This window comes from Orycteropus afer, unplaced genomic scaffold, assembly GCF_000298275.1.
Source record: "Orycteropus afer afer isolate SDZICR_OR568_19922 unplaced genomic scaffold, OryAfe1.0 scaffold00609, whole genome shotgun sequence".
In the NCBI taxonomy this organism is placed as follows: domain Eukaryota; kingdom Metazoa; phylum Chordata; class Mammalia; order Tubulidentata; family Orycteropodidae; genus Orycteropus; species Orycteropus afer.
Window position 1 is genome coordinate 949961 of NW_006922196.1, and position 18586 is coordinate 968546.

Below are 18586 nucleotides of genomic sequence, written 5' to 3' on the forward strand. Positions count from 1 at the left end.
AGCTATCAGAGAGATGCAAATCAAAACAATGAGATACCATCTTGCTCCAGCACTAGTAGCAAAGTTCAACAAGACAGAAAATAACAAATGTTGGAGAGGATGTAGAGAGATTGAGACTCTCTTACACTGCTGGTGGGACTGTAAAATGGTACAACCATTGTGGAAAGCAGTATGGAGATTCCTTCAAAAGTTGGAACTAGAAATACCATTTAACCCAGCTATTCCATTACTAGGTATATATCCTAAAGAAGTGAGAGCCATGACAAGAACAGCCATATGCACACACATGTTCATCATGGCACTATTTACAATAGCCAAACGATGGAAACATCCTAGGTGTCCATCAACTGAGGAATGGATACCCAAATTATTGTACATACACACAATGGAATACTATGCAAGCTTGAAAAATAATTTAGAATCTGCAGAACACCTCACAACATCCATGAATTTGGAGGATATTATGGTGAGTGAAATAAGTCAATCACAATAGGTCAAATATTGTATTAGTCCATTATTGTAAAAGTCAAGGAAACGCTTATCTATGGAAGGACATTTTCTTTGTTGGTTACCAGGGTGGGAGGGGAGGGAAGGGAATACTGTTAGATAGATAGAGATAAGTTTGATTTGGGTGAAGAGAAGGGCAGTGTACCAAATGTGAGTGAACAATATAATGGCATTGAGGAAGAGAAAGACATAGAGAGGTACATGAGAAGTACAGACAACAAAGATGAACCCTTTTGCACATATAGTATGGCGTGGTCAGTGAAGGCAAACACGGGTATATGGGTGGATAGATGGGTGGACAGGCTGAAATATTAGGTACGTCTATGAAGTGGGGAGTGTACCCAAGAACATGTATAGGCAGACAGTGGTCCTATAACTTTATATGTATGATCTGAATTCCCAGGTGTATAATGGAGCTGACAAGGGGTAAGGTTTTAGTCACTGCTTGGCCACAGCCAGCTACCCAGAGGGACCGAGTAGTTGAACCTGTGGGCTCGGGACCATAGTCACATAGGATATCAAGATCAATTGGCATAACATACTACACAAAACATTGTTCCACCTCCTACCGTGGCAAGCAGCGACTGGGATCTTAAAAGCTTGCAAGCTACCATCTAGATGCAATGATGGGTCTCTCCTCATCCAGAGCCAAGAAGAATGAAGAAAACCAAAAATTCATGGAAACAATTAGTCCTAGAGACTGGTACAGCATCCGATCTGCAGCCTATACGACTATGAGACCAGAAGAACTAGATGGTGCCTGGCTACTACTGTCAACCACTTGGAAGAGGATCTATGTAGGAGATCCTGGATAGACAGGAGAACAATGTGGAACAAAACTCAAAATCATTTGGAAAAAAAAAAAGAAGTGGGGGGGACCAGGTTTGCTGGCCCAATAGAGCCTGTTGGAACCACTGAGACTATGGCTCCTAGCTGCCCTTCAGGTCTGGAATTGAACACATGCCTGTGGCTTCCAGCCAAACAACAGACAGGCATATGAGTTGAACATTTACCTGATGTAGATACCCTCACTGAAGAGAACAAGCATGGGAGAAAGAAAGGCTGCTTATGCACAGGGAGCAGGAGTGCATGGAGGGATGGACACAGAGAGGAGGTAACTATTGGGAGGAAGAAGGAGGGGAGATGTTGCATTGTGGTAAATTGTGGTCAATGTCATGACACAAAGTGTTTGTAAACTGCTGTATGGAAAGTGAATTTGCTGTGTAAATTTTCACCCAAGTCACAATAAAAAGAAAAAAAAAATACTGATGAAAAATCCAGTAATTTTATTTATTTATTTATTGCTCCTGAATTGGGAAAGGAACTGTTTATTCAGCTTTGGGGCAGACATTTGAGTTAAATACATCTGTGGGAACTTAACTGAGAGTCAGCAGTTATCTAGTTAATGCATTGGTAGGGTCTGTGATCTGGAGTGAATGTGGACATGCCAAGCCCAACTTTCTGTACCTTTTCCAGCACTTTCTTTCTTCAAGTGAAGCTAAGGGAAATAGTTTAGTTCATGGTTATCTCTGTTTCAACAGAGCTCAGCTTTTAGAAGCACCTACTTAAAAAAAAATGATGAGATATTAATAATGAAAAATTCCACTAATTTTTATTCTTTTTATAGAAATGGAAAAAATAATGTTCACCTTTTTGTGGAATGGTAAGAAGCTCCAAACAGCCAAAGCGATGTTGAAAGAGAAAAACAAAGTAGGAGGACTCAGACTTCTTGGTTTTAAAATATACTGTATGCCACAGTAATCAAAACAGCCTGGTACTGGTATAACAACAGACATATAGAGCAGTGGAATAGAATTTAACATCCAAAATAAACCCACACATCTATGGTTAACGTCATGTAATATTTATGGCAGACACAAGACAATATCTAAAAGCATACTAAAAGGGAAAGGAGAAGGAAACCAAAATAGTTCATGACAATTAAAACACACACACACACACACACACAAGCAGTAGTAAAGGACAAATAGATGATAACTATTCAATAAGTAAAGAAAAATCTCTATAAAAAATAGTGCTGGAAAAACTAGATTGCCACATGCAGAAAAATGAAACAGGACCCATGCCTCACACCATACACAAAAAACACATTCAAAATGGCTTAAGAACCTAAATATGCAAAATAAACTATAAAATGCTTTGAAAAAAAAAAAGTAGGGGCATGGCTGTTGGGTCTAGCTTTTAACAACAAGTTATCTAACATAATTACAAAAGCACAAACAAAGATAAATACATAAATGGGACCTTATAACAATTAAAAACTTTTATTCATCAAAAGACTTTGGTAAAGACTACCAAAATGATGAAAATACCAGCTACTGACTGGGAGAACAGCTTCAGAAACCATATATCCAATAAGAATATAGTAACCAAAATATATAAAAACGTAGCCTTCAAGCTTATAACTGAACTCACTCCCATGGATAAACTTTCAGCTAAATGACAGACAGGCATACAAGATGAATAATAACACCAGGGAGGTACATACTTATTAGAACATTCAACCATTTGAGATCAAAGGGGCAGCATTTGCCCAAAGATAAAGCTGAGAAGGCAGGAAGGTATAGGAAAGAAGGATGAAGGGAAATAGTAAACACAGAGAGAAAGTGGGCAGAGTGTTGTTACATTGTGGGGATTGCAGTGGATGTCAAAAAACAAAATGTGTATGAACTGTTGAATTGTAAACCAATTTGCTCTGTAAACATGCACCCAAATCACAATAAAAAGTTATATATATATATATATACATATATACGCACATATATAAGAATTTGACAGCCTAACAAAAAAGGAAGACTAATCCAACCATAAAATAGGCAAAGGACTTGAACACACATTTCTTCAAAGAGGACATTCAAATGGCCACTAAACAATGGCCACATAAAACAATGCTGCACACATCAGCCATGATGCAAATCATAATCACAGTAATTTCACTGTCACTAGATTGAAAAAGAAGAAGAAAATAACAAATATTGGTAAGGATGTGGGCAACTAGAACCATCATCTATTGCTGGTAGTAATGTAAAATGGTACAGTGCGGCAGAAAACAGTGTGGTGGCTTCTCAAAACACTAAAATAAGAATTACCATGTTGTTGTTGTTATGTGCTGTCGAGTTGGACCTGACTCATAGCGACCCTTCCTTGGGTTTCCAAGGCAATATCACTATGAAAGTAGATTACCAACCTTCCTTCCGAGGACTGGCTGGTGGGTTTGAACCGCCAGCCTTCTGGTTAGTAGTCAAGTGACTTAGGCACTATGCTACCAGAGCTCCCAAGAATTACCATAGGACCCAGCAATTCCATTCCTAGGTATATACTTAAAAGACTTGGAAGCATAAAACCAGAGACTTGGATACCAATGTTCATTGAAGCATTGTTCAAAATGACCAAAAAGTAGAAACATCAACAGATGAAAAGATAAAAACAAAATGTGGTAGATACATGGAGCACTACACAGCCAGTAGAAGGAAGGAAGTCTTCATACATGCTACAATATGGATGGAGCTGGAAGACATTGCTGAGTGAAATGAGGCAATCACAAAAAGACAAAAATTGTATGAGCTCACTTATACAAAAAGATAAGAAAAGGTAAATGTATAGACACCAAAGTTTATTAGTAGTGGGGGGAGGGGAACAGAGGGTAACAGTAATGGAAATATTACAGTGATTAAGGGTAGAGTTGCAGAGCCACTTATCATAATTAATGAAAATAAGTTGAATACGTATAAAAAGTTGAACTGGCAAAAGCTGTGTAACAGATATATATTACAATAATGACCAAAAACAAAGAGTAGCTGTTGAGACTGCTTATGTACAACCAAACATCTCATGGGATTTAGTTCTTGGTTGGAGGTATAGGGTCATGATTTCATGGGACATTCCAGTTAAATGGCATAATAACATGCTTAGTGCTTTTATTCTACCTCCTGTTTTGTTGCTTAATCCCTGGGGTTTTAAAAGTTTGGAAGTAGCCATCCAAGCCTGGACAATTTGTCTCTATTTGCCTGGAGCAACAAAAGAAGAAAGAGTCAGAAATAAGAGGAGGATATGGAATGTGTGGGTAATTGCCTCCATGAACAACTGCTTCCTTTGTGGTGAGACCAGAAGAACTACTGTATTTCTGCATATAACATGCCTATCTATATAATGCACAAACATACATAATGCACATAGGGTGCATAGGAATCTAATGCATAAGGGTGTTCTGCAGTTTGCAAACAAGGCATATAATGTATATTTCATTTACATAAAAATATAGTAAGTGGTGCCTGGTTACCATTACTGAACATTTAGTGAAGGAAATGTAGGTCAGAATTTCCAATTCTCATGGATTCTAAACTTTCTGTAGCCCTGAAACTATTGCCCTGTGATAACTTTTCATCTTAAACCAAAAATATCCCGTGAAGTCTTACTAAAACCAAAGAATACCAAACCAAAGAAAAAATAGGGACAAACTTAGGAGCTCTAATTCAGGGCATAAGTACACTATCAAATATAACTAAAAATGCACAAATACTGGAAGATAAAATAGATGATGGGGACCTCTTAAAAATTAGACACTTATGCACTTCAAAATAATTCACCGAGTAAAAAGAGAACTCACAGACTAGGAGAAAAGAATTGGCAATGATATGTTGGCCAAGAGACTAATCTCTAAAATGTATAGAAAACTTCAACACCTCAGCAACAACAACCAAAAAAAAAAAAAACAATCCAATTAAAAATTGGCAGAAAATATGCACAGACACTTCACCAAACAAGCCATTGGCAGCTAACAGCCACATGAAGAAATGCTCATCGTCATCAGCCATTAGAGAGATGCAAATCAAAATAATAATGTGATATCATCTCAACTCTACACTAATAGCAAATTTAAAAAAAACAAAAAAAACAGAAAATGACAAATGTTGGCAAAGGTATGGAGAGACTGGAACCCTCATACACTACTTGCAGGACTGTAAAATAGTTCAACCACTATGGGAGATGGTATGGTGCTTTCTTAAAAAGTTGGAAATAGAAAACCATATGATCCAGCAATCCCACTACTAGGTATATGATCTAGAGAAATCAGAGGTATGACACAAACAGATATATGCAAATCCATGTTCACTGCAGCACTATTCACAATAGCAAAAAGATGGAAACAACCTAAATGTCCATCAACATATGAATGGATCAATAAACTATGGTACATACACAACATACACATAATGGAGTACAATGCAACATTAAAGAACAATGATGAATCTGCAAAACATTTCATTACATGGATAAACTTAGAGACCACCATGCTGAGTGAAATTACTCTACCACAGAAGGACAAATATTGTATGAGACCACTATTGCAAGAAATCAAGAAAAGGATTTCACAAAAAAGAAATATTCTTTGATGATAACCAGGGGTGGATAGAGAAGGGAGGGTAAACCACTACTAGAGGGTAGACATGTATTAAATTGGGTGAAGAAAAAAAAATAGTAGATAAATAAATGAATAAATAAAATTCTATGGATAAAAAAACCCAACAGTTTAGGTAAACTAGTAAAAAAAAATATGTATGCCTACAGCATTATACTGTTTTAAGAACTGTCTATATGGGATCGAAGTGACAATAGCAACTCAAAAGATTACATAGGAATCATAGGGTGTGGTAAGTTTATGAAGGAGGAAGAACTCAGAAAAGGAAGGTGAAAATGGTTCTACAACTCAAAGAATGTAATCAATTTCACTGAATTGTACATGTAGAAATGGTTGAACTGGTAAACGTTTTGCTTTGTATAGTTTCAATAACAACAAAATAAATTTTGAAACTTATGTCTACCCTGCTCCAGGATAGAGTTGTGTGTTAGATTGGGTTCTCTAGAGAAATACAAAAAAAAAAAACCCAGCAAGGTATATATATATATTTAGAGAGAGAGAGAGAGAGATTTATCTTAGGCAAATGGCTCACAAGCGAATAGAAGCCAAGTCCAAGCTGCAAAGTCTGTCTCTGTAGGAGGTGGGGCTTGCAGCCGCCTTTGTTCCCACAAGCACAGCGGAGCCGAGAGATTCAAGCTGGCATGCAGTATATTGGTTGTTGTTTCCAATAAAAGATGAATCCGAGATCTCCAGGGGAGCGGTGAGCCGCTCACTCAAGGAAGTCTGTAGTTCGGAATGCCGTTCTTCCAGATTGTCCTTGGAATATCATTGCAAGCAGGCCCCTAGGGAAACTCCCCTTTGGCAGACTGGCCACTCAGAACTCAGTCATCTGATCCCATCATGGGAACAACCACCCAGAACTGGGGTCCAGCCAAGTTGACACACAGCTCCAACCATCACAAGCTGCTTCCAGAAAATGCCTATCCTGAAAGAAACTACATTTCCCAGCCTCCTCTGCAACTAGATAGTGTCATGTGACAAGATCTCTCTAATGGTCATGACTTCAGGCAATAAGGGTAACTTTCAGGCCAACATTATGAAGCTTATGTTCATTTTCTTGCTTCTCTCTGTGAAGTATAGGACTCCACAGGCCTACGGACTAGTAGAGCCCTAAGATGGAAGAAACCAAGGCCTCTGAATCATTGAGTGGAGAAGGCAGCCTACTAACTGGCATGTTAGCCTTGCACAGTAGTGAGAAGGAAATTTCCGTTGTGCTATGCCACTAGAATTGGAGAATTTGTTATAACAACTAATGTTACCAATACTTCCCTAAATAAGATAAAGTAGTTAGTCACTTTAGATGAATACATTCTCCTCTGCCTGGAGCTTAGGAGGAAATAAATTAATGACAGGTGAACCCTGATCTCCTAGCAGAGAGTAGCTGGTTCTATCCTGGTGGGCAGGGGCTGGTCACTGAGCACTAAGATGGTCTTCTCTAGGTACTCTGATTGATGTTTTGTTCCTCCCTTTAGGATGAAACCCTGAGATCTCAACCAACTCTACTGGTTTTCCTAGGGCACACAGGAGTCATATCTATAGAAGTCATAATTTCTAATTAGTTATATACAAATTGGATGCATCCTGGGTGGTACAATGCTCATATCCATGAGTATCTGTCTTGGAGGTAGGGCTGGAGCAGGCTGAAATGGTGGCTGAGTGACTGGTGCCATCTTTCTCCAGTCTTTTCATCCACCTGAAGGAATATGTCTTTTTCACTGTCAAGTGACCAGTGTAGGCACCTACTAACTAAACCATAGGGGTGGTAAGGAGAAATGGAACAAACTAACTCCATGTCTCTGAAGGGAGCACAAGTTATTCCTCAGCTCAGCCAAATGATCTCAGACCCCAGAATCTGCATAATCATTGTCATGCCACTCTGCAAAAAAGTTACCATGTGGTTCAGTGGTAGATTTCTTGCCTTCCCTACAGAGACTTAGGTTTGAATGTACCTCATGTACAGCCACCATCCGTCAGTGGAGGCTTGCCTTTTATCATGATGCTGACAGGTTTCAGAAGAACTTCCACATTAAGATAGACTAGGAAGAACAGCCTGGTGATCAGCTTCCAAAAGGCAGTCAATGAAAACCCTATGGGGCACAACATTCTGATCAGCAACAAATCATGGAGATTGCACAGGACTGGCAGGCTTGTGCATGGGGTTGCCATGGGTTGAGGACCTAATTGATGGCAGTTACCACCAACAACATGATACACTTGTTTAAAATAAGCCAGCAAGGGCCTGGGGCTGGGTGAGGAGAAATAGGTAGGGTGTGTTTGAAACAAATGAGCTATATGTTGATACTTGTTGAAGCTGGGTGAGGGATACATAGGGGTTTGCTATTCTATTCTCTTTTCTTTTGTACATATTAGAAAATTCTTATAAATTTTTTTGTTTGTTTGTTTGAACAAGTGTCTCCTATGGGCTGAGAAACAGTAGAAGAGGAGGTAAAGCTGAATGTGCTGCTACTCTTCTCCTGATGCCTCTTTAGGGTGCTATGGTTACCCTCATGACAGAGGAGTTGTTTACCATAGACAGATTTGTTTTTCTCTATTTCCATTAATATTTAGTACATGTCATTATCTCCACGTCTAATCACTTAAAGAAGAGATTTTAAATAATTCATTAATGCAAATGAAGGAAAAAGCTACGCTGTCTTTTTCATTACCCCTTGAAGCCCGGAAGGCCTCCTCCTCTAGTCCTGACACAGGCACATAAATATATTAATGCATACACTGAGAAGAACATGCATAAAAATCGATAGACACAAATCTGCCCGGTATTTTTCTGACGAAAAAACAATCCTTCTTCTTTACATCTCCTGTGCCAACTGCTCCTCAAAACAGCAGCTGAGAAATGCAAGAAATCATCCAAGTGAATGCCTCTTTCTTCATTCTCCAATTTAAATAAGTAATCTATGTTACCCTACGAGAATTTTGTAGTCTGCAATATACATACACACAAATACCACTTCTTGAACGCTAATAAAATATGTCTTGGTTGTGTGATTATGTTTTTGTTTTGCTTTGTTTTGTTTTTTACTGTGGTGAAAATATATAAAATAAAACACATATACCAATTCAACAATTTTTACATGTATAACTCAGTGACACTGATTACATTTTTCAAGATATGCAACTATTTTACTATTTAATTATTCCACCACCATTAACATTAACTCATTGTCCCTAAGCAAAAACTCCATCTTCTGCCCCACCTCTCCAAACCTCTGGTAATCACTAATAATTGTTTGGTCTCTATGTAGTTGCTTAAGGAGCTCAGGTGGCGTTGTGGGTAAAGCATTTGGCTGCTAATCAGAAGGTCGGCAGTTCAAACCTACCAGCTGCTCCGTGGGAAGAAGATGAGGCAATCTACTTCTGTAAAGATTTATAGCCCATGAAACTTAATGGGGGTTGCTATGAGTCGGAATTGACTTGATGGCAGTGGTTTGAGATGTATTTGCTTATTTCATATAAATGAGATCATACAGGTTTTTGTCCTTTTGCCACTAACTTATTTTGCTCAGCATAACGTTTTCAAGGTTCATCCACAACACAGCATACACACACACGTTTTAATGTCTGGAGATAAGGCTTTCATCTACATCTCAAAATGGTATGTTCATGGTATGTCTTTATAGGAGGGCACCTAAAACAAAACAAACATAATGACACCTGGACAACTCAAAAAAATATCCAAGGCCTACTCTTAAAAGTGGTACCTATAGCATATGCAGTGGTTCTTTCTGAGGAGCCTATCAATACTGGGTTCATTCTGCTCAAGGTGTGAATCCCACATTCTGCAAAGAAGTCAGGATTCTCCTTCCCTTCACCTTTAAAGGGCTCACACTTCTGCAGAGAAGCCTTGTTGCATACTCCAAACTGGAGACACAGTGTGACTTACCACGAGTGACAGAGGCCTTTTCCAGGAGACCACACCGATAAGTCCTGACAGCAGCACCTGCAAGGACAAACAATTCAGGAAGTTCAGATGCGTCAGGAGCTTTAAATAAACAACTGAAACAAAATTCACCTTTTCAACCTGAGGAAGGACTGCAGAATGCAGCATAAATTTTGATCACAATGATAAAGGCTATATTTTCCATTCTGATGTTCCTGGCCACTGAAAAGTACACCCAGCTTTTTAGTTACACCCTGTATTGCACTGATCCAAAGAGTCTGTGTGCTTTCTGAAAGGCCTCTATCCAGCCATTCACTCTATTTTGGTCCTATAAGTTATTTGCCTATTCTACTGAAAAATCACATACACACACACATACACACACCCCAATTGCTGTGGAGTCCACTCTGACTCAAGGTGACCTCACCGTGTGTCAGAGTAGAAAACTCTGCTTCATAAAGTTTTCAATGGCTGATTTTTCCAAAATAGGTCACAGGTTTACTTTAGAGACCATTAGAGGTGCCTCTGGGTGGACTTGAACTTCCAACTTTTCAATTAGCAGCCAAGCTTATTAACCATTTGCACCACATCACAGTGATGATTTGAAGCACTGTTTTTGAGAAAGGCAATGCTCTCCCCACTCAAGTATCACCCAGCCCCTGCTCTCTCTACTCTGAGTGCTGCCAACCTGCAGGATCTGTCCTGACCCAAGAGATCCGTGCTTGGCTAGCCCAGTCCTATCTATTGCTTGACCTCCCATAACACACTCTTCTCTTTCCTCCAATCCCCACCACTCAGCACAATTCCATCTCATCAAGCAAATAAATGTCATTGTATGAGGCACACTAACTTTCTACAGATTGCCTCCTTTCCCAGGCTATCCTGTCCCACCTGGCTTATCTCCTCCCCTAGCTGTAGTCTCCTCTCACATGGCTCCCTCGTATTGTCCATATCACATGAACATTCATAAGTCTTTTTAGGTACTGGCCTGTCTTTCTTCCAAGCCGCCTCAGAAGTCCACACTCTTGGTGACAGGATCTGGCTGGTTGCTCCCCAGACCTATTCTTCTACACTCCCAGTCTCCCTGGGGGCAAGAGGGCCAATGAAAGGAACTATAGGACACATTTACTCCCACACCCACTACAACTCAATTGTGCCCCCACTGGTCCTAAGAAATGCTTCCTTCAGTGGGCACTGAGAGGTTGCAAGTCCAGCCGTCACCCTTCTGGCTGGCAACTGACCAGTCCTTCTGCTTGAAGTCACTCTTCTCTAGAGTTATGTGCATAGCTCTCCCTGAAACTCTTCTCACTTCTCTGGCTTCTCCTGTTCTCAGGTTCCCTCAGCATCCTCCTTCTTTTCCCCTTCCATTTCCAGTCCAGTCTTCCCTGACCACTATCTACCAGGCACTGCTCTGATGTCTTCTCCAATTCACCCTGTCCCAAACCCAGTCTTCTTCTTATAGTCTCTATCTTCCAAAATGGTCACTCAAGCCAAAATCCTGGAGATGATCCCTATCTGCTTCACCCCCAATATCGAGCAGAGGTGGCTGTGGCTCCTGCTTCAAAAGGACAATTCTGAAAAGGCTCCATTATAAGGAAAGTCCTGATGTTCTCTTATGAAGTTTCTTGTGATGATAAACAGCTCCAGAGTTTCTACTGTAGGCTATGGGGGCCTGGATGGAAGGGCTTGGCTGGATATCCCCTGTGAATCCAAAAGGATCTAATCCCAGAACCTGAGGAAAGCACACTACTAAACACAGCCATGAAGACATTTTGTTCACCCCCAAACACTTCCTCAGTGGGCAGGACCATGACTTGCAGCCAAATAACCTCCACTACACCCTACTTCATGGCTAGTTTTGGGCAGAGGTTCAAAAATTCTAGACTAGACGTTTATATGAAAGATTTATGAACCTTCACAAAAACCACAGGACAATGTTCCCCAGTATGTCATACAAATATTCTAATCTTCAGTACACATAAATCCACCAAATACAGTCAACATGGACAAATATTTTTCACAACTCTGTTCCCAAAAAAACAAAAAAACCAAACTCACAATTCCAACTCATAGCACCCCTCTTTGGGTTTCCAAGGCAGTATCTCTATGCAAGTAGATTGCCGTCTTCCTTCCGAAGAGTCGCTGGAGGGTTTGAACCACCACCCTTCTGGATAGCAGTCAAATGCCTTACATACTATACTACCAGAGCGCCACTGTGTTCCCATCGACCCAATATCCTCTCTTCATGATCCTTCCACCAGCCTCTCTTCTCTTAGTTTTATAGGGTCCAGCCATGAGAGAAATCCTTGACTATTGTTTACCCATGTCCCTTTGTGGCCAAGTCTCAGAAGTTCTCCCTCCCCAGTTTCTCCTCAACTTCTCTCTTACCTTCTATACCCAACACCTGAACTCTCAAAACACCCTCTCTGTTGCTGGATTCTCCATAATCAGTAGATGGCATGTCTTCAAGCTGTTTTAGAATCAGATTAAATTATAATTTCTCATAAGGATATGTTGCTAGAGTTTTCACTATCTTTTCATTCTCAATATTTCAAATTCTGAATTAATTTTTCTACCTCCAAATCACCTTTTTCATGAATTTGAAATTTCTTCCAATAATCCCACCATCTTCAGAGCCATAACACCTATGTTCGGTGCACCAGTCAGTTGCAAAGCTGGGTCAGTTTTTCACCTTGATGTCTGTCCATCTGCTTGTTCCTCTCCATTCTCTTGGCCACTTCTCTCTTGTTTTACCTGGCTGGACGGCACCCATTGCTCACTTCTGTCCTTCCCCTCTATCCTCTCTGCTGAAGTCACCCTGCCTACCTGTGTCAGGTGAATCTCATCTGCCAGGCCTGACACTCATAGCCCACAAGAATTAGGTTGTTTTTTCACCAGTACCTCCCTAAATGACTCTCCACTCCTGTCCAGGCAACTCTGGGCACCTCATGTGACCCTAGCAAAAAGAGGAACTACATAACAGTCACAGCATATGCCACACACCAGCTCCAGATTCTTCAGGCTGTCACATTCAGCCCCTCGATGTCTTACCTTTTCCAGAACTTCCTTCTATCATCCCAGTCCCCCGGCTCCATGGCTCAGCCTCCACCTCTTTCTCTTCCCTTAGGCTCTGATCCTGGCATCTCCTTGAGATGTGACTTCCAAAAAGTGTCCTCTGTTTTTCCACACACCAACACCAATCTTACCCAGACCAGGTCTGGATAAGGGATGGAAAGGAACAACTTCCTGAAAAAGTTCATTTATATGGAGCCTTCTACTTTCTATTTCTACCATTGGAAATTTTACCTACACTCTAACACATGATTCAATGCCTCACCATTCATGAAGGGCCTATGAATTCAATAGTACAAGGGCTTCTCTTAAAACCCCAAACTACCACCAGACCTCTTGAACTGCCTTTAATAAGAACTGAACAGCCAACAGAACTCATTGATCTCTTCTAAGATAACACTTACAGAAACTATCAAAACGCTATAGTGACAAAGTCACTTGAAACAGGAATTTTACTGGAAATCAACAAACCTCAAAATAGTAGGCATTTCTAAACATAGAGTTAGCACTCCTTTTATCTAAGGCTACAATAAGAACTCTTCTTGACTTTTCCTATCTTAATCATAAAAAATATCATTCCATGAATAGACACAAATAATTTTACTTCCAACAAACATGGAAGATTTTCTTGCTAAATATAATTTATAATTCTAAATATCATTAATAAGTGTAACAGAGAATGGATCAGATTCCCCTATACAAATGAAGGAAATAAAACCATCAAACTCAGTATAGTAGGTATACTTCTAAGATGACCCCAGTCACCCAAGGCCTTGCACTGCCTTCCCCTTGTGTACAATGACAGGCTCTACTCCCCTGATCTCCCAATCATGCCTTGAGCTGTTGCAGCTCTGGCAATGCTTTTGATTGTTTGTGAGGCCCTGACCAAGATTCACCTAATCTGTGACCAGACTTCTGGCCCATGAAAACTGTGAGATAATAAACAGGTGTTGTTTTAACTCTCCGAGCTTGTGGTAATTTGCTATACAACAACAGAAAACTAGTACACCCAATGTGGGAGATACTGGATTACTGTTCCAAAATATTCACTCCATTTCTGTACCTTCCCATAAGGACCAGATTTCCCTGCCCCTGTAATACCAATCAGAATCGACTCGATGGCAGTGAGTGTTATTTTTATTTTTTCCCCCTAATACCAGAAGGAGCTCTTGTGGCATAGTGGTTAAACAGTCAGCCAGTAACCAAAAAGGTCAGTGGTTTGAATCTACCAGCTGCTCCACAGGAGAAAGATGAGGCACTCTGCTTCTGTAAAGATTTATACCCTTGGAAGCTCTAAGGGGCACTTCTGCTCTGTCATACAGGGTCACTGAAAGTCAGAATTGACTCGATGGCAGTGGGTTTTCTAAAATCAGAAATACAACATTATCTCTAAGGGAGAGTCACATGAGGAGGACTGAAGGAGGACTGCAAAGCCCAGATGCCAGAGTGCCACCTCCTAAGGACCTCTGCTCTGATCTGCCTGGTGACCAAGGGGAGGAGAGTGTATTCATCACAGTGCTGGTGTGAAAGAATTTCAGAGTGACTGCTCTGAAACTATCAGGTCTTATTTTGAACTACTTTCACTCAATTCTAGCTACCAAAGAAGATTATGTTGAATGTTCTGATATCTCAGTAATTCTGAAAGTTTATTTTGTACCATTTCTGTAAGGAAGAGGGTCATGGATCTAGTTAGCCGTGAAATTACTGCCTCTCATGAAACCTTTGTCCCATTTAATTTACCAGTATTGATTCACAGTCCACAGTGTACAAAGAATTTGAAGAAATTAAAGAGGGTCAGAGAACAGTAGCATATAATTAAATAGCTGTGAAAGAAAAGCCAAAGGAATGTGAAAGGCATGATACTGCTCAAAGAGAGAAGGCTTTACTTTTCAAGCACCTGGGAGTTGTTATAAAGATACCACCTCATTCTCCTCCACTTTGCTACCCAGCCAAAATGGAGGCAAGAGATAAAATTAGAAATGAGAAAGAACTTTCCTGCTGTTGAGGGCAGTGAAAGGGGATAATAGACTTACAGGAAGTAATGGCATTTTTGGAACCAAAGACTTTCCTGTGTGATTGGTAGTGCTGCCTAGACACAGAGCCTGGAAAAAACTAGCCCTTTCAATCTAGTCTTCTAAAATTGAAAAGTCCGTTCACTGCCTGAAATTAAGAGTTTTCTTCAGATCTTCAAATTTGATTGAAAGGAAAATGGTAATACATTTTAGGTAGTGAAGCAAGTCCTTCTTGAATGTAGACTTGAAACCAATTAAATTACTTTCAGAAAATATATAGTGTGCCCAATAGAGACTGTAATGCCAATATACCACTAGGAAGCCAGTGTTCACTGTGCTTCTGGAGAAAGAATAGGTATTGCAAAAACGTGGCAAATACTATTCCGGTCTGTCTGGAGTAAGCAGAATCTACTGATTCTGTCTTCCAAAGGCTTTCAGACTGCTGTTTTGTGCTATTCAGTTCTTCCTTCAGTCTAATGAAATGGCTGAACCTTCTGGAGAGGATTACCCTACTAGTGGCAGATTAGCAGGTAAGTAAAGTAAGCATCATGCTTACCTGTGCTTCTTTACTAATCTGTAGTGAATAACTTCACATTTTTCATCACATCAAAGATTCTGCTTCTAAGTATGGCTAGCATCTGTCTACCTCCCAACACCACAAGACCTTCCTGCAGAATAAAAACCTGTTTTCAAATTTACAATCCCTGTCAGAGGCAGAGTATCCAGTAAGCAAGGTAAACATAGGCTTACTTGTGCTTACTTACTAATCTCTAGAGAACAGTTCCACATGTTTTTCACCACATCTGTGAAATTGTTCACTGCAGATTAGTAAGTAAGTACAAGTAAGTCCATACTTAACTTGTTTAATAGGTAATCTGCCCTTGCCCTACCTCCATTTTCTTTCCTTTCTGTGCTGTATCACTTGGTCACTATGCTACCAGAGCTCCTTCAATCATTCTAGGTAACTTTTTTTTTTTTTTTACCTAAATGTTACAGATCACTAGTTGTCTCTGTATTATGTCTAATCAACTGTTGAACTAGACATTTGTATTTTTTCTAGAAAATTTAAATTATTATAGTTTATTTATCTAGAAGTTTTGTTTTTATTTTTTCTCCTATATATATGGTAGGAGTTCTGGTAGCATAGTGCCTAAGGCACTTGACTGCTAACCAGAAGGCTGGTGGTTCAAATCCACCAGCCACTCCTCTGAAGGAAGGTTGTGCAATCTACTTCAGTAGTGATACTGCCTCGGCAACCCAAGGAGGGGTCGCTATGAGTCGGGTCCGACTCAACGGCACACAACAACAATATATATGGTAATTAATTTTTGATAGATTCTTACTGCATGCTTATATTTATGACACTGTCCATAATTTCTTCAAATATTTCATTTATACATGCTCTAGAATCCAGTATGTGCAGTTTAAGGGGGTGCACATTTAAGACTGTTGTTTGTTTCTGCTGGAAATCACTTACTGTGACTATCCAACTATCCTTACATAGTTGAAGTCTTTGTGAACACATTGCTTGATCTTGATTAGTAAGGTTCTGAGAACTCAAGTTGGATAAATTTTCCTCTAAAAAGGTGTACTTCTACCAATAACCAGGGAGCACCCAGATTTGGATATATCATATTCCCAAGAATTGTAGCTCAGGGCTCAGTGGGAAACCATGTGATGAGTATGCTACCTTGATGTGTGTGCAGGATTCCATGTCTCAGTAGCAGTGCTGAGGTGGCCATCCATCCTTAGGGCAACTCCATTTTCAAGCAACTCACTGCTACAGCCCCTACTCCCTGAGACTCTGACTCCACCTACCTGCTTCTGAAATACAGTTCTTTCTTTGTTTAAGGGTGAAGTGGAATACTTTGGAAACCAGCAGTATCTCAAGGAGCACTGCCTTTGCAGATTATGCCTGTTATATACAAAGAGCATCCCTCAAAGTGCCTAACCAACCATAATAGTAAACCAGAAAGAAGTCTCCCATTCCTGCTATTTTTAATGGCCAGATTAATAAACTAGTGGAAGAATGAATAGGTGCCACTTTTATTTACTTTTTTATCAAAATCAGAAACCGCTATTTAAAAGAGAATTTATGGAACTTCTGGTAAGATGGTAGAATAGGAAGACAGGCTACATAGACCCTCTTCAACGAAGAAAAGAAATTAATTGACACAGATACAGAAGATAATCCTGGAACCTTGACCTTTGAAAAGAAGGATACAGAAGTGGTTTACTGCTAGTGGTTCAAACCCACCACCCACTCCTCAAAAGAAGGTTGGGCAATCTACTTCCATAGTGATACTGCCTCAGAAACCGAAGAAGGGTCACTCTGAGTTGGATATGACTCAACAGCATTGAGTTGTTTCTTTCTTTTTTTTTTTTTTTTAGTGGAAGAACCTGAACGAAAATAGTGAATAAGGACACAAATAGAGCTGTGGACTGCGACTACCTTAATGGGATGGACAGTTTGGATATTTCCAATTTGTGTTCTGAACTGAGAATTAACCTAAAAATTGGCCTTGCTTGACAAGGGCTGCATGGATGACTGCACTGGTGGCTGATGACTAAAAAGGAAAACAGCAAAGAAATAGGCAAGCCGAGATGTGGCCTTTCAGCTGTCTGGAGGGTGTAGCCATTTTGAATATTAACAAGTGGTGGCCATTTTGGATAATTAAAGTGACAGCATAATCGTTCAGATTCCAGGGACTTAAGAATAGGTTCTACTTACCGAGGACAGCACAGACATACCAGAGGCTGATGACTAGAAAGGTTCTAGTTTTGGGCTTTATTTTCTCTTCCCTTTTCCTGGTCCTCATTTCTTTTTTTCTTGTGGTTCTACTTACCCCTTACTTTTGTTTTTGCATTCTTCTGATGTTTTGACTCATTATTCTCTTACTCTAGATCTTTCATCTTAATCCCCCATCAACAGATATTGTGGTCTTTTTTTTCTCTCTCTCCTTTTATATTTATATTTCTATGGTCTTTCTAAATTATATCTTTTAATATTTCATCTCACTTATTGCCTCTCTTTTCTTTTTCCCCTTTCTCTTTTTGGGTGATTGTTCCTGTGTTTATGCGGTGGTGTTTTCTGTCCTCATTTTTATTTTTTTTGGTGTTTTTTTTTTCATTGTTGTTTTTCTCTAACTGAATAGGAGACAGTAACCTTGCCCATACAACCAAACCATACCTACACCTCGTGCACCCTCACATACTGAGTGAAGACCACCATTTTCTTCAGCACCAACTGGCCAATAATACATGACCATGAATAAGAGCCTGACTGATGCTTAACTCCTCTTTACACACAGCTAATAGAGATCTGTGTACCCATTCTCATTCTAAATCATACCAACCAAGTGGTGGGTGCCTAAGTGCTGCCAAATAGCTAATAGAGAAGCACAGTATCCTGCTTACTCAGACACATCCAAAGAAAACAAAAACCTTGGGCAAATCACTACAACATACAATCACCAATTAAATATAAACACAAAAAAGCCAGAATGTCTTTAAGACAAAAGACCATTATAGTCCACACAAAGAAGCAAGATAAAGCAGAAGAAACAAGGGACCAGGATCAGCCCCAGAACATATCCTTGAGGAAGCAGCAGCACTGGAACTCCCTGATAAGGAATTCAAAAGAATTATATATACCTA

General features: G+C 39.9%; 1 protein-coding gene across 1 annotated transcript in view; it reads right to left on the reverse strand.

The window, feature by feature from the left end:
• Positions 1–18586, reverse strand: part of FAM189A1 (family with sequence similarity 189 member A1) — a 1045217-nt gene that overhangs the window by 570676 nt on the left and 455955 nt on the right. Inside the window, exon 2 of the mRNA XM_007956331.2 lies at positions 9849–9905. Coding sequence (XP_007954522.2) covers positions 9849–9905 — 57 coding nt within the window. The remainder of the gene's footprint in view (positions 1–9848; positions 9906–18586) is intronic.